The sequence below is a fragment of the Rattus norvegicus genome, chromosome 1 (assembly GCF_021556685.1).
Source record: "Rattus norvegicus strain SHRSP/BbbUtx chromosome 1, alternate assembly SHRSP_T2T, whole genome shotgun sequence".
NCBI classification, from domain to species: Eukaryota; Metazoa; Chordata; class Mammalia; order Rodentia; family Muridae; genus Rattus; species Rattus norvegicus.
The window spans coordinates 43690780-43707826 of NC_141534.1; the positions used below are offsets into that span (position 1 = coordinate 43690780).

The 17047-nt window shown below is 42.7% G+C and overlaps 1 protein-coding gene across 37 annotated transcripts in view; it reads right to left on the bottom strand.

Moving 5' to 3' along the window:
- The window catches only part of Syne1 (spectrin repeat containing nuclear envelope protein 1), a 477397-nt gene that overhangs the window by 177516 nt on the left and 282834 nt on the right, over positions 1-17047 (bottom strand). For all 37 annotated transcript variants that reach the window (NM_001419849.1, XM_087580487.1, XM_087580698.1 and 34 more), the window contains 7 exon segments: positions 431-649; positions 1810-1954; positions 2158-2495; positions 6072-8232; positions 10230-10495; positions 12310-12486; positions 13533-13658. In NM_001419849.1, the coding sequence (NP_001406778.1) occupies positions 431-649; positions 1810-1954; positions 2158-2495; positions 6072-8232; positions 10230-10495; positions 12310-12486; positions 13533-13658 (3432 nt within the window).

Consider the following 17047-nt stretch of genomic DNA (forward strand, 5'->3'; position numbering starts at 1 on the left):
ATCCCCAGTTGATGGCCGTGTGTGAGGAGGTTTAAGAGGTGTGGACTTACTGGAGGAAGAATGCCACTGTGGCGGGGCTTTGGGATCTAAAGTCTTCCCCTACTCCCAGCTTATGCTCGCTGCTTTGTTCATGAGGTTGCATGAGAGCTGTCTGCTGCCTGCTGCCTGCCGCCCGCTGCGCACTGCAATGCTGCTCGCTGCCCAACACCTGCTGCCTGCTGCCACGCCCCCTGCCACTAGGGACACCTAACCCTCCAGAACTGTAGGCCAAAATCTACTCTTTATTTTATCAACTGCCGCGATCCCGACGTTTTCTCACAGTCTCAGAAACCTAACCAATGCAAAGGCAAAGCACCAGTTTTTCAGATACACTCTCATCTCTGGGGAATGAAACAAAACGTGACTTAAGCCAATCTGTAGCGAAAGTTACCTTAGCGCTCAAAGCCTTCCACTCATCCACTGCATCCTCCAGTATCATCTCCTGGTCCTGGACCACAGCACGGAGACGCGTCCCGCGCTGCCAGACAGTGGTCATCGACCTGCTTAGGGTCGCTTTGTTCGCCTCGTTTCCGGTTTGCTCTAGTTGTGATGCCTTTTCCTCCAGAGCCACAATTTTCTCATGGAAAGAGTCAACTACAGACACTAAAGCCTAGTGCAGGGTTGGGGGTGAGTAGAGGGGGTTAGAGAAACATTGATTTGTTTTCCTTTTGAGTTCTGTGGACTTAGCTAAAGCCCTATTGCAAAAAAAAAAAAATATTTCTGTATAAAGTTAGGTTCCTCAAAGAGTCGTGTGGTACATGTCTGTGGGTCTAGAGCTGGGGAGGCGGAGCAAGAGATTCAGGGGGGCAAGGTATCCTCAGCTACATAGAGTTTAAGGCCAGCCTGGGTTACCTGAATGCCTGCCCTTAAAAAAGTCAAAAGTACATTAAATTATGAATACATTTTGTTTCCTTTAATAACTCTAAAGTTTTACTTATCATAGTGGGATCTGGATTTATTTTTGAAAGGTGAAAATTATTTACTTATTATAGATAAGTAATTTTCTACTTGGGATGAATTTTTTTATTTCTGAAAATCAACAAAAATTTACTTTGGTATTTTAGAATGTTACATCCTTCCTTTTGTTGCTATGCCAGATGAGGGGCATTCAGGAGTTAATTTCTGGATTTTATTTTGGTCCAATTTACCAGGAGACAGTATTAGCTGTCATTTAAAAGGTTTGTTTGTTTGTTTGTTTGTTTATTTATTTATTTATTTATTTATTCATTCATTCATTCTGGGGGCTGGCAGGACATGGGTAGTAGTTAAAGATGTGTTTTTATGAGTTGGTTTTCTCTACCTTGATTTACAGAGGGTGTTCCTCCGGTTTTCTGCTGTGCACTGATTCCTGGAGCTTCCCGGGGAATGTCTCCATTGCTATCTCCCTTCTTGCTGTGGGATGCTAGGCTTGCTAACCTGTGCCTGAACATCTTGCTTCTTACGAGGGTTTAGGGGGTGCGACTCAGGCTGTTGGGTGCCAGGTTTGTGTAGCCAGCACTTTTACCCACTGAGCTATCTCCCCAGCCCTTTACCGCCATGTTTAAGCAACCCTTTCTTACCAGAAGCAGAGTTTGGATTTGTCTTTGGGGCCCTAGCTATGTATTTTCGTGAGAGCATCCTCAGCTGCGAAATGTGTTTACTGTGTCATTATCACACCAAAGGAAGCGAGATGGGAATAAAGACTTAAGGATGTGATTCTGCAAACACCATATCACACGGACTGGTGCAATTAACATGGAAAGACGTGAAAATAAGGACAACAAAACTTACCCTGTGCTCTGACAGCTTTTCTTCAGCTTCGTGGCTGGAAGATATCTTCGTCACAACGAACTCGGACAGCTTCTTTTCCACATCATTCATCAACTTGATAACCCCTTCTCTGGCTTCCTGATACTCTTGCCATTGAACCGAACATCTTGAAAGAGTGCAAGAGAAATAAATAAGCAATGCAAACCCAGTTATTTCTACCCAGAGCTCTGCTGCCCACATGCCTGATGACAAGACAGAGAAATGAATGTACGTGCAATGTATGTTACTATATATTATATTATATTATATTATATTATATTATATTATATATTAGTATGCTTCTGTTTTGTATGAACCTGCTCCAAATACCTCTGCAGGAGGTCCCGCTGGGTGTGGGAGTCCTGGATGACCCCCTGACTCCTCTTTTCCAGGGAAGCCATCTTCTGTGCCAGCTCCTCTTTTCCGGTTGGCTTGATGAGTGGGTCCAGCCTGGCCACAAGACCTCGGAGCTCCTCCATGTGGCTGTGGAACTGACCCTCTGTTTTGAAAAATTCCATGTGACTTTTGAGGTTTTCCTCTGCGCTCTCAACATCTAGGCCATTGCCCACTAGCTGTAACATTTCCTGGGCATCCTCAAGCCAGTCATTAGCTTCTTGGCACACTTGATAATACCTTTGACACTGACTGTATATTTCTGTCAAGGTTGCCTGAAAGACAGTCATTGCAAGATAATCAACTTCCAGGTTCATAAGATGTCATTTTATGTTTCCAACTCTTTTCTGGTTCTCGGTTCTGTAGGATGGCACGGGACGTTAACAGGTAAACTGAGGGAATTTATTTTCCATGGTGAATGCATTTGAATCCTTTACTCCCTCCCCTTTCTAATCGCACCATAGCTCTAATGCTGTAGTTAAAATATATACTGACTAAGAAGAGAAATGAGCTATAAATTTATATTGGCATCTTGAATGGTCTTGAAACTATGTTGTTTTTCTTCTAAAGACAAACTACAAAGCTTAATAATGCAGTGTCTTCCTGAATAGATGCTTTGCAAAGTAGTTATGCCTCAGTGGGTTAAAAGAATGGTAACATTCAACTTCCAAACTAGCCTCTGCCAGCTTCTGGAAGTAAATAGATTGCCCTTGAGTCTTGAGCAGAGGCTAAAACAGAAGTAGAAATCCATAAGGCTTGCTGCTTCAAGTCCAGAGGGAACAGAAAGACTCTAAGGAGCCATCAATGAATAGACAAGCAGAGCCACGTTGACAGTGGAGGTGGTAGTCAGGATTGGAAGCAAAGGAGAGAATGGATGGGGGAACATGTGGCTTAGAAATGCTTCCAGAAGTACTGGGACCTACATCTGGATGAAGACAAGCAGAGGGAGCCTAAACAATTTAAGATTGTGCTCAAAAGTCATCACCAACTCAAAACCAATAATCAGTGCGATAGGTCTGTGGTTTTCAACCTGTGGGACTCAACCCCTTTGAGGGAGGGTCACATATCAGATATTTACACTATGATTCAGAACAGAAGCAAAATTATAGCTAAGAAGTAGCAACAAAATAATCTTAGGGTCAGGGAGGGGGGTCTCTATAACATGGGGAATTGTATTAAAGGGTTGGAGCATTAGAAAGATTGAGAACCATTGTGACAGATGATTTTTTTTTTTAAGAAAAAAACCAGTCTTTGCCTTACACTCAAGGCCTGCCTCTGCATCTACAGGGATAGGTATCTCATTTGAAAAATGTAATGATAGTTTTGATTTAGCATGAAGAACTTTGCTAAGTACACTTTGAAAAGCAAGCATTGGGCCTGGAGAGATGGCTCAGGGGTTAAGAGCCCCGACTGCTCTTCCAGAGGTCCCAGCAATTCCCAGCAACCACATGGTGGCTCACAACCATCTGGAGTGGGATCTGATGCCCTCTTCTGGTGCACAGACATATATGCAGGCAGAACACAAAATAATAAATCTTTAAAAAATAAGCAAGCATTTTATGTGTTTATTATAACCTCACTTAAACACTAAAAGGTTTGCTATTTAAAGTATTAAAATTAATCTGTGTAGGAAATACAAATAAATGATACAGATTCAGGATGTCCAAAAAGGATAAAAGAGGCATCAGATCGCCTAGAACTGGTTGCCAAGTTCAGGTCCTCCATAAAAACAGCAAATATTCTTAACCATGAGCCATCTCTCCAGGCCAGGGTTTCATATAGCCTAGGGTGGCTTCACTCAATGTAAATATTTAATTTGTGATCCTCCTGCCTTTGCTTCTTGAGTTCTAGGTATATTGCCATACACCATCATGCTCCATGTAAGGAATGCTGGGAATTGAAACTCAGGACCAAGTGTATGATGGGTGAGCAGCTGAATTACATCCCTAGCCTCAAGACCAGGGGATTAAAGTGGCCACTGTAACTCTTATCTTATACTGAATGAGGAAAGTGAGCAAGTCCCAGTTGGTGGGCAATCTGAGAGGTTCTCTACTTGCTCCCATTGCTGTTTGTAGTTCCCAAGTCCTAGAAGCAGCAGATAGAAGACCCTTGGCTTCACTCCTTTGGAGCCTCCTTGCTTCTGCCTTGTTACATTTAACATCAGGGGAAGGAGGCTCCCCTACCTGAAGAAGAGGGGAAGAAACAGGGCAATGGGTAGGATGGCCTACAAGAGAACGTGCCTCGGCACCACCCATGATCTGTGTCATTCGCTTGGCATCATTGCCTTTGGAGCCTCTTCATCCAATGTTATTTTCAAAGTGCCAAAGGCCATATTATATTAAAAGGGCACTAAGAATCCACTGGTCATATATTCTATTAGCATATTCATAATGTGTCTCTGTGAGAATTATTCCCAGGAACTAATCTAAGGTACTCAAGGAACTCGTGAAAGGCACTGCAGTATGTGCACGTAACTTACACATCCTGCCATACTTGAAATCACCTTTATATCCCCATGTAACACCTAATAAAATATTGCCATACTTCATTCTTAAAGGAGTAGTGTGAAAGGGCTAAAGGTCTGCACATGTTTCAAAAATTTTTAAAAATATGCCAATCACACTGGAAATTCCTCTGAAAACTGCAAACAGATCTATTGTATAAGCCAGCCACAATACTCCTGGGTATTTCCCCCAAGGCCTCTATGTCAATATGTCACAGAGACACTTAGACATCTATTTTTACTTCAGCACTATTCATAAGACTTTAGTTGTGGAATTGACACAAGTGTCTGCCAACAGGAATAGACAGAGAAAATGTGGTATGCATAGCCAACAGAATTTTATTTGGCCATAAAAAACATGATGATGTCCTCTGTGGAAGAATGGATGAAACTCTGTGTATGGATCCTAGACCTTACGTGTGTGCAAACACATATATGTATGTATGTATGTAACATGAAAATGAAAACTGACAAGGGAAAGGCAGGAGACTAATGGGGGAAATGTATAAAAATATCTTTATGAAACACAAGACCATATATATGCCAATAAAAATGAAGAAGAAGAAGAAGAAGAAGGAGAAGGAGAAGGAGAAGGAGAAGGAGAAGGAGAAGGAGAAGGAGAAGGAGAAGAAGAAGAAGAAGAAGAAGAAGAAGAAGAAGAAGAAGAAGAAGAAGAAGAAGAAGAAGAAGAAGAAGAAGAAGAAGAAGAAGGGGAGGAGGAGGATGAAGAGGAAGAAGAAGATTCTCTCTGAGGTTGTTTGAATTCTTGTAAGCTGTTATCAAAATCATTATGTTTTCTAAAGGTGAGAAAAATGGCATGATATACCAATCTAAAAATAAAAGCCAATATGAAACACATGACAATGACCACGCATATAAGCAATAAAAATGGTCTTTAAAGTCATTGAAGACAACTTGATAAACCATCAAAAAAAGCAGTTTTCAGGGTTTTTCCAGTGTGTGTGTGTGTGTGTGTGTGTGTGCGTGTGTGTGTGCGTGTGTGTGTGTGTGTGTATGTGTGTGTATGTGTGTGTGTCAGAGAGACAGACACACACATACACACACACAGAGGGAAGGAGGGAGGGAGAGGGAGAGAGAAGGAGGGAGGGAAGGAGGGAGAGAGAGAGAGGGAGAAAGAGGAGGGGGAAAGGAGAGAGAGTGAGTGAGTCCAGGACAGCCTCACAGTGCTTTGTAGCTGAGGGTGACCTTGAACTTACTGCTCCAAATCACAAATGCTAGATTAATGCATTACTCACACATTTGAGTAAAATAAAGCTGGGGTTTTAAACAGAGAACCAACCCAAACTAGATGAACAGCCTGGAAAAAGATAGAGCACCCCCTACAGACCTGCCGTGTGCGCAGCGCTTCCTGCACATCTCCATCTAGCTCCTTGAGCTCAGCCAGGGTATGCTCCAGGTCAGCAGAAATCAGCTCCTTGGCTTTGGTGAACTTCTCCTGCTCCTTCTGACTCAAAGCACTCATTATCCTCAGGCTGGACAAGATCTCCTCCTGGTGGATCTGGATCTTTCTGATCTCCTCCTGGATGTCCTGGAGGCGGAGGTCAAGACACACTGGCCCACTGAGCTCTGCCTTCACCCTCCGAAGCCAGTCCAGGGAACGGCTCATCTCAGTCTGGAAGTCTATGCTCTGTACCATCCTGCTCTCACACTCTGTCACCATCTCCCCAATCTCAGACATCATCTGTTTCAGCTCCTCCTGCCAGGTCTGGACCTGACCCTTGCCTTTCTCATAAGCCATGGGATCGAGGTGTGGAGAAAGATCTTCCAGGTGTACGGCCACTCTTTTAAGCAGAATCTCCGAGTCTTGCAGGCTGCCCGCCAGCGAGTGGTACACCTTGAGCTTCTCCTCTGCAGGCAGTGTCTCCTCGTTCACTTTGGCCTTCTCTCTTTTCACGACTTCCAGCTGACTCTCTAGCTGTTGGCACATCTGTGCATGCTCTCTGTAAGCGCTGGTGGTGTCTTCTAACAAACTGATCCTTTGCTCTGCTTGTCGCTTCAGCCTATGATACAGGGTGGCCAGCTGTAGCATCTTCTCTGGCTGCCAAGGCTGACCTGTGCTGCGAAAACTCTCCTTTTTCTGGTTCAGTTCGTTCACAGCTTCCCCAAGGGCCACCACCTCACCCAGAAGGGTTCTGCAGCTCTCTTGAAGAGAAACGCTTTCCTCAACAATCAGATCTGAAGGCATTTTCCTCATCTTTAGGAACTGGTCTTCCAAGTCACCCAGAGACTGGGTTGTCAACTCGATCAAAGAAGCATATTCCTTTCGTGCCAGAATTGCTTCCTGGATTTTATAGAATTTATCCTTAGCCAAGGCAACGATGACATTGAATTGTTGGGGCATGGCACTGAGTTTTTCACTGAGGTAGGAGTGATCCACTTCATTTAATGATGGTAGCATGGCCTGCCCTGTTGTCTGCAGCGTGAGCAGAAGGTTTTCATACTCTGGGGATTGTTCCAGAATGCTTTGGTATTTGTCCAGTTGAGCGTGGAGCTCAACCCTCTCATTCATGAGGTTGATCTCAGGAAATGTGACAATGTCTGCTTGTTTAAGCCAGTGTTGGGCTTTATCAAAATCTTCCTTGAAATGCTTTCTAGATACCAGACTCTTCTCTAGCTCTTGCAACCTGTGACTGCATTTTTGCAGAATGGTGTCATAGACACTCTGTAACTCCTGGAGTTTCCCCAGTACCTCATTCCTTTCTTGCTCTGTTATTCCTTTCATTAATTCCCGACCCTGTGTCCAAAGTCCAGTGACCTCGTTTTGGTAAGTCTTGAGGCTGGCCTGGGCAGTCTTACATGTTTTGACCTGCTTGCTCACGTCATCTGGAAGGAGGCAGACATATTCCCGGAACATGATCTTTCGCTCATGTTGCTGGATTTGGCTGGTGGCCTGAAAGACTGCCATGAGAAACTGGGTTTTCTCAGACAAAGCCTTGTTCAAGTACTTCCTTCGCTGGCCCACTAAGTCATTGAGACAACTCACATGCTTCTGAGCCTCTGAGAGCACCTTCTGGATCACCTTCCGTTCATTGAGGCCGAGGTCAGCCATCACACGATCTGCATCCTTCATTAGAGACTTCAGGAGTACCTGCTTGGCTTCCAGCTCACTGCAGATGGCCAGGTGGTCCGTGAGGAGGTGGTGAGCTGTGCCAGGAGGCGGGCTCTGCTTCAAGGCCTCCACAATGTTAGGCTGCTGCTCCTCAGCCCACTCCGTCAGCTCCTGGAATCTGGATTGGACCACATTTAATTCCTCCAGGTTGGTGACGGACACCTGGATTTTCCTTTTGACAAGGTCCTCGAGCTGAAACCACCGTTGCTCGAGGTGACTGGTCTGTTCTCTCAGCAGTTCTCTGTCATCGAGGCTCAGCTGCTCCATCAGTTTCTGTTTGTGGTCTTTCAGGTCATCGATGGCAAACTTTTTCTCCTGCAAGGCCAAGGCTAACTTCTTCAAAGCCTCCAAGTGGACAGCTGTGCTTTCTGCATTAGATCTGTAAATGCACAGATAACAGGGGCAAGTCAGTTCCTTACCCTCTTAAATACCATTTCATCGAGGGCACATTCAGAGCTCAGATTCACCATGGCTACCTCAATTCATGGTTAACTGATGAAACTGTTGGCATTAGGAATTCAATTCCCATCTACCCCTTGAGTCAGATCAAGTTGTCTCCGTGTTTCCCTCTTTTAACTGGACAGAGCTACTCTTCAATAATATCCCCATGTGCCCTTAGCTTTCTCTGGATCTTTATGATCTGCCTACTCACATGATACATGTTGTGTTACATATAGGGAAACCATATCTACTGCCTCATAATCAATAGTGTTTAATGCAATCACCTATAATCTATTTACAGTATTCTTATTGACAAGGATAGATAAATAATGGCATTCCATCTTCTAGATGGTGTAACCAATGGCTGGCAGGCTACCTACATGTATCTCGTTAGTTTTATTTATTTATTTTTTTTGGTTTTTTTTTTTTTTTTTTTGGTTCTTTTTTTTCGGAGCTGGGGACCGAACCCAGGGCCTTGCGCTTCCTAGGTAAGCGCTCTACCACTGAGCTAAATCCCCAGCCCCTCGTTAGTTTTATTTATCTCTGTACTTAGATATGAGAAAATTTAAAAATAAATGTGTGATTTATAAATCATCACCTTTTTTCATTATAAAAAGCATGGGTGAAAAGCTGGATATAAATTATAATCTGTCCTGAGTTTCTCAGTGATCAGTTCTGAAGTATAAGAAATCAGGCTTGTTGACAGTATAATTGAGTTTGGTCTTGGATACAATAGCTTTAAGGTATACATAGGATTACTGTAAGCTAGATATATGGGGAGGTATAGCTGACATTGACTGCATTTATTTAAAAAAAACGTAAAGTGCTGAGCATTAACAAAGAATTAAAAAATGAGAAAATAGTCTGGCAATGTAAACAAACAGTAAAACATCATCATGCTCTACTAATTCTGGAATAATTTTGGCAGTTCAAATTGCAAAAACCTAATAGATTATGTAGAAGAGTTCATTTTTTAAAAATTGTAGTGTTCAGAAGCATGGGAGTGTTGTCATATAGTACACTGGTGTGTGTAAGAAAGGTACTTACTTTTCAAAGAATAAAAGCTGCAAGGGGTGCAAGGGGCAAACATCTCAAAGGGCATAATTTAATCTCATCTCAAAATTATGTTCTACAATATGACTGCTGGGGTTTGAAACTGCAGTGTTCCCCCAGAGGCTAATGTGTTCGAGCACTTAGTGCGCTGCTGGTGATGCTCTTCAGAGAGCGGTAGAAACCTTCAGAAATAGAACTTTGCTACAGGAAGTAGCTCACTAGAATGAGCCTTGAGTTTTAGTGACATAGTTTGCTTCCTGTCTGCACTGTGCTCCCTGTTCCAAGGTGTGATGATAGACCAGATACACACCCCTACCACTGTGAAGATGGGTGACACCCCTACCACTGTGAGGATGGGTGACACCCCTACCACTGTGAGGATGGGTGACACCCCTACCACTGTGAGGATGGGTGACACCCCTACCACTGTGAGGATGGGATGCCTATCACCACATCTTTCCCTCTCCAATGGACTGCATTCCTCTCAAACTCTGAGCCTAAACAATACTTGGTCAGAGCAGCAATAACAACAAAAGTATATCTTATACAGAGACCAAACTTGACTAAAGTACATAGAATATATTACTAGACTCGCAGGGAAACTTTTGGAACATGGAGGTTGAAGATGGATCTACTTTACAGAGTCGTGGATGGCAAGCAACAATTTGTGGTTAAGCTGGGTAAAACCATTCAGAGTAGTTATCACTGGAATAGTGTTGGAGGAGACCACAGACGAACATGTCTCTTTTGCTTATTGGTATTTGGTGCTAAATTAAAGCCGGGAAGCCCTCCAGTCTACGCCTGCACAACATTAGGATGTTAGTGATATTCTGTCAACTTCTGACTTCACATCGTGACAAACCACCGGGCGATTTCTGCTACCTGGCCAGGTTGTCCCATTCTGTAGTAAACTTTTCAAGAAAGGCCTCAACGATACTCATGTGGTCATGGTAACTGCTGGTTCTCTGAAGGTCCTGTTCTCTCTGTGCACATAGCTTGTCAGACTGGAGGCAGAGGTCTTGCCATTGGTCATTCAGGTGGCTTATTTCCTTGTGCTCAGGAGACTCCTGGTTCTTTGTTAACTTGTCCACCTTCTCGGTGATGGTGCTCACGGAGGCCTGTTTGCACTGTAGCTGCTTAATGAAATCCTGAAAGTAACAATGCAAAACAAGAAAGTTATAAGCCCTCCTGAGTGAGCTGACTGAAGTGCAGATATAATAGCTTTGAATATAGAAAAATAAAACCCTAAAAATTAAAAAAAAGTGCACGATTCTTTCTTCTAAACATGAATCCCAACTGTCAAAGAATCAGAGTAACTTTGATATTTTCTTGCTTTGTATTATTTTGAGAACTATGTTTCCCTGAAGTAAGATCTTTTTTTCAAAACTGTGTGGAAAAAACTTTTAAATAAAAAAGTAGGCTTTTATGGAAAAAATAAATTTAATTCAGTTTCTCTATTATTTTTTATTCTGTAGTTACAAATAATATTCCATTAGGAAATATAAATAACTTATTATCAAAGAAAATAGTCTTAGGGCTTATTTAAAGTATGACTATGATGGTCTGTATATGCTTGGCCAAGGGAGCAGCACTATTAGAAGGTGCGACCCTATTGGAGTGATTGTGTCACTGTGGGTGGGCTTAAGACCCTCATCCTAGCTGCCTGGAAGTCAGTCTTCCACTAGCAGCTTTCAGATGAAGATGTAGAACTCTCAGCTCCCCCTGTACCATGCCTGCTTAGGTGCTGCCATGCTCCCACCTTGATGATAATAGACTGAACCTCTGAACCTATAAGCCAGCCCCAATTAAATGGTGTCCTTTATAAGAGTTGCCTTGGTCATGGTGTCTGTTCACAGCACTAAGGCTATGAACTTCTTTCCAATTAAGTTGGTATAATTCTCAAGTATATACATTATACAGATTATAAATATATTTCTGCTTTATTTAAATTTAATTGCATATTAAGGATGCATTTAACAAGTGGACTTACATTCTTGTAGCTATAGCTATAGTGTAGTAGAACCAATTTAAGCCAATTTACAAATAAATGAGAGGCAGATTGCAATATTTGGCTTTGACGATGGGGGGGGAGGTAATGCCCTAATCTACGCTTCTAACTGCTGGCCTGGCTACCTCCCTGGTAATGTACCTCAGAGCGATGGGGGGAGGTAGTGCCCTAACCTACGCTTCTAACTGCTGGCCTGGCTACCTCCCTGGTAATGTACCTCAGATACTTCCTGTTTCTCCTGGCCATGTGCAAGCTCATGCTTTCTCTCATCTCATGGTGCCTTTTTCTCTTTCCTCCTTCACCTCTACAAGGAAACTTAAAATTCTGCCTACCTCTACTCCGTCCAGTAATTGGCTGTAGCCATTTTTATTTAATCAATAGTTTTAAATTAAAGGATGATGTTTGCACAACAAAAGCTGTTAAATGCGAGAATTCACTAGTAGGCCTAGACCTTTGGGTGGAGAATTTACATTACAAGACATAGCAACAGACCAAACCTTAAGACTGCAATAAAACTTTGAACACTAAGGTCTGTGTTTGTTAAATAGAGGCCCTGGTTCTGTGGGCTACAGGTCAGCTGTCTTGCTTGTAAAAAGTGAATGTTTCATATGAAAATGGTCATAAAGAATTCCGAGAATATCCATGAAATGGTATTTATTTACTTACTGAGATGGGGTCTTGCTACAGTGCTTGGGCTAGTCTTCACCTCCTGGGCTCAAGCCATCTTCCCTTCCTAGCCCCCAAGTACAGAAGACTACAGGTGTACATTACTGTGCTCAACCTAGGCCTCTCTGCAGCCCACAGTCTCTTATTACCCCAGATGCTTAGGTGGCTGTCTCAGTGTCTTAAGGATTCACAAACACCTGGGCATACAGAAGCGAAGGGATTGAGTACATCGTATGTCTTGCTCTGTTTTGGCCTCCTGGCTGAGCCCGTGCAGGCATCAGTTCCTACCTTTACTTGTAAGACCATGTTCTGAGCAATATTTATCTCCAGCTCAGCGTGCCTCCTCTTCATGTTCTGCAGCTGTTGGTCAGCATCCTGCAGGTAAATCCAGAGCTCAGCTTTCAGGTTCTTGATCTCTTCCCAGCCCTGAGTTAAGTTCTGGGCTTGCACCAGCCTTTGTTCAATCTGGAGAAAACAGAGTTAAATGTTATCAGTTTTCCATAGCTTCTTCTCTGTCCATTGGATCTGACTTATGGGTTATCATGGGCAAAGCCTGACCCTGTGCTCACACTCAGCTAGATCTGAAAGGCACTTCTTCACTTGTGCCTAGAAAAACAGGTTTCCTTTTGGTTTAAGGGTTTCCAATGAATTAAAACATCTAAGAGTTCTCCTGTGTGATTTTAATCAGTGCTGCAAAGATCCAAAAAAATTTACCAATGCATTAGATTAAAAAGTGTCCCAAGAGCTTTTCCCATCAAAGCCAGGCAGTAAATGCATGTATTTTACTGGGGTTTGAGTAATTAAGAAAGGCTCATATCTCTTATACATTTGTCTTTTCAAATCTTTAAAAACATAGTTTAATGTTGTTACCTGCTTTTGGATTTTTTTTTAAACAGGGAATTATACAGCCTAGGGTGGCCTGGAAGTTCTGACAATCCTTTTGCTTCAACCTCTTCCACCCGGACCCCAGGGGTGGGATTGCAGATTTAGCTCACTGCTACACATATCCCTATCAATGTTTTAGATAGTCTTTAGATCTGCTCCTCTGGCTTTTGGAAGTGTATAATTTGTCTTATTATGAGCATTCAGGATAACTGATTCTGTCACCCTTTGGAAAGATTTAAGTAGTAGCCCATTGGTGGGCCTGCTATGGCAAGGCAGTAACTTCAGGCAGAGTGTTACTTAAAGAACAGGATGGGAAAGGAGAAAAGAATACCAGAAAGAGAAGTGAGGGAGTAGAAAAACAAGAGACCAGCATTTAAAGTGGAGGAAGTTGTCATCAACCAGCAGTAGTGCGTTGAACAGACTAAACAATTCAGTTGTGTATCTACCTTCCTTTCTGTGACAGCAAAGATTCACACATCGATTCGTTACTAAAGCTTGAAGAGGACTATGCAAAGAATATTCCCAGAAATATTTTCTTTAAACCTTACAGCCTTTGAAAATGGCGAGAACGTAACAAGACAGACAGAACAATTAGCTGTGATCATGAACATTTGTATTTTTTTTACCAGCTGCTCTGTTTGCTGAATGTCTTTTGCCGTGTTTTTCACTGAAGAGTTTGACAAGTCACACATGGAGCAGAGAAGGTCCAGGTAAGTCCTTGCCTGCTCTTGCAAAGCTCGGAAGTGTTTGACCTAAAAAAAAAGGGGGGATCGTCAGCTTGAACAAGAGGAGTGCACTGTTTTGGTGGCAAACTGCGGTTGGTAGCCTTTTATTGATATTTCAAAACTCATCTTGTTATGTCAGTGTTTTCAACACTGTCCTGAAATGTATTTGTGACTCACGGAAGAGAATTCCAAACACACTGGTGGATCTGTTTGTCCGCCATCTGCTTCCCGTTACAATTAAAGCTGTCTGCATAGTCTGGGAAGGGAGGAGCGTAAGGCTTGTCTCCAGACTCTTTAGATTTTCTACCAGCATTCTCATTTAGGAAAGGAAATCACAGCGTACTCATTTCTGCTTATTATATGCTTGTATACAGCATGGAGACAGAATGAGCCAACAGGATCCACTGTCAGGATGAGCTGGAGTTCCTTTTGATGCAAGAACTTCATCACCTGCTCTTCTTTTTATCAGATTCCAAGAAGGGCTTATGAGAATGGTTTTGGTTTTGTTTTGTTTTGTTTTGTTTTGTTTTGTTTTGTTTTGTTTTGTTTTCATCTCTTTGAAAACCAGAAATCCAGCTGCTTAGTATAGAGGAAGGATACGTTTTTAGATACAGGGTATAAATCACTCTGAACAACACAATCTTGGCTCTCACGGAACTGGCACTCTTCTGAGGACAAATGAGGTAACAGGTCAACAGATGCATGTTTGGCACACCAAGTTTGAAAGAAAAGGTGCCAAGAAGCTAGGCTATGCAGAGAAAGCCCTGCTACTCCACAAGCAACATATCTCCAAGATTGCTCAGAGCATTAGATCTGAACATATTCTGGAAATGAGCCATCAAACGGGACAAGGATGATCTTAGATGGACAGTGGGTGTGAAGGTCAGAGCAGAGGAAGCACAGAGTAGACAGAGACCAAGTCACAGAGGCTGTCAATCAGAGGTCAAAGGAGTAGAGAGAGACCAAGTCACAGAGGTTGTCAATCAGAGAGGTCAAGGAAGTAGACAGAGACCAAGTCATGGTAGCTAGTCATGGAAGCTAACAAAGGGGATTAATTGCATGTGTGAGAAAAGGCTGGACGACAAGGAGTGGCTCAAGAAGGCTCACAGTGTAAAGAAAATGCACTGTGTGTCCGTGGTGTAGTTTTATTCTGCTCTAAGGAGAGATGAAATTATGGGCTGTGAAGGAATATATTTGGAACTGGAAGGTACTGTGTTAAACAAAATAACATCCTGGTGTTCTGCTTTCTGTCTCTAGTCAGAATGTCCAGTTTCAGAACCACTGACATCTGAGGTAAGTAGCTCTTTGAGGGTAGATCTGTCCTGGATACTACAGCATGTCCAGTAGAATGCTTGCACCATATCTGCTTACAATCAACAGCATCCTAACTACTGTTGATTGTGGCAACTTACAATGTGTTTAATCACTAGTAAATGACTCTAGTGGGGGTGGGTAGGAGACATAATAAGATGTCCCCCAAGTCCAGACCACTGCTTCTGTCTCAACAGATTTTAAAAAGTAAATTCCTTTCTACCTCAAATCTTCCTTTTGTTAGACAAATTATGAAAACAGCCTTTTCATGGGCTGTGGCATAAAATTTGGAATTTATTTTAAAAGATGATGGATGGCATTGGATGAATTACAACCAGGCCTTGGCCTGAATGCTATTCTTAACATGGAGTGAACAGTTTGCAGAAAACACATAGAGCAATAGGGAGCACAGAGGACTCGTCAGCTTCTCCTGTGGCTATAAGAGATACAGATCTATTTCTGACCATGCAGTCAGTGTCTTGGGTATTCATTAGATGTCCAATGTGATTCACATCCAGTTATTCTTACTAACCATTAGCCAGTGTGGAAAGAACCAGCTCATGCCCCATGACCCACAATGACCAGTGTGAAAAGCACCACCTCATGCCCCATGACCCACAATGACCAGTGTGAAAAGTGCCATCTCACATTCTGTGATCCAGGGGAGTTCATCTGGCCCAGACAGATGAAATTTTGAGAATTACAAGAAAATACGCTTCAAGAATTGAGTTATAATCCCAGCACCTGAGAGACAGAGGCAGGCAGATATCTGTGAGTTTCAGGCCAGCCTGGTCTACAGAGTGAATTCCAGGACAGCCAGGGATACATGGAGAAACCTGGTCTTGAAAAAACCAAATTAAACTAAATTTAAAAAGTAAAAAAGGTTAAAAATGCATGTAATTTAAAGGATAATCATTTTGTGACCAACACAGTTACCTTAATCCTAACCAATGGAAACAGTTTCAAATGATTATCACTAGAATTAAGTTCAAAGATAAATCTGCCATGTATTTTCTCAGCTCCTTAATTCCTAACTCCATGTCTCATGAAAATGTGATTCTGATTGGAATCAGATCATTGCATTAGTTTCTTGTGGTCACCCAGAGTACTGCTGGTATGTATTTACAGAGTTCTGGCTAAATGAGTGGTACTGGGGAGTCGGAATACAACTTTGGGGCCACAGTGTAGATGCTGGTCAAAGTTTGACACTGAATCTGCCTCACTCGGAGTCCTCAGTGGTGGGGAGCTCCAGCCATATGTCAGTACTAGTCAACTGTGGGGGGCCTGTACACTCTGACAGAAGACCGTATCTGACAAGGAAAACAGTAACTGGTTGAGACAAAACAAAGGAAGAAAGAACAGAAAGAAAATTTGACTGAACAAAATTTGTTTGACTTCATGCCTTCTGTGTCTTGGATCCAGATGGCTGCAGCCTCTAGTCCCCTTCTGTGGCTTCTTTCAAGTGGGAGGGCAGTGGGGCTCAGGAACTTGAGCAAGATCAGCGTCTCATTTTGATTAGCATAGTAAATCCTGCCCTCTTATAGCACATGGCCATTATGAGAAACTTTGGCCCCTTCCTTTTTTAGGGGTGGCAACAAAGGAGAAAAATTAAGTTTTGCTTTGGAATGTTGTAAGTAGAACTCATCAGTAATAAAGGTCCATATGGAGAAAAGGTGACTTGAGGAAGCTCAGGGTGGAGAGGAAATGTGTGACCGATGGCCATGATGGAGATGTATTTTCTGCCATAAAGCAGAATGATGGAACAGAAGACCACCGTGTTAAGCAAAACAAGCCAAGGCAAGAGGGATCGGTATCATGGTTTTTCTCAGGCATAGGCTTAGGAGAATGAAATAAAGGTCTTGAGAGTGAATGGGGGCCATTAGGGACATTAGGGACATTTGGAGGCAGGGGAGAGGAAGAGAGGGCAGAAAAGGTATGATCAGAAGATGTACTAGGATGCCACAAGGAAACTCATTGCTTCATATAATTTAATACACAATGCAAACCATAAAATGGAAAAATCAGACTCTAAGCAGCCGTTAATTCTTTTTTCTCCCTAGCTCAAAGAAAGGTACATTTATTTTTTTCCTTATGCATTACTTTCC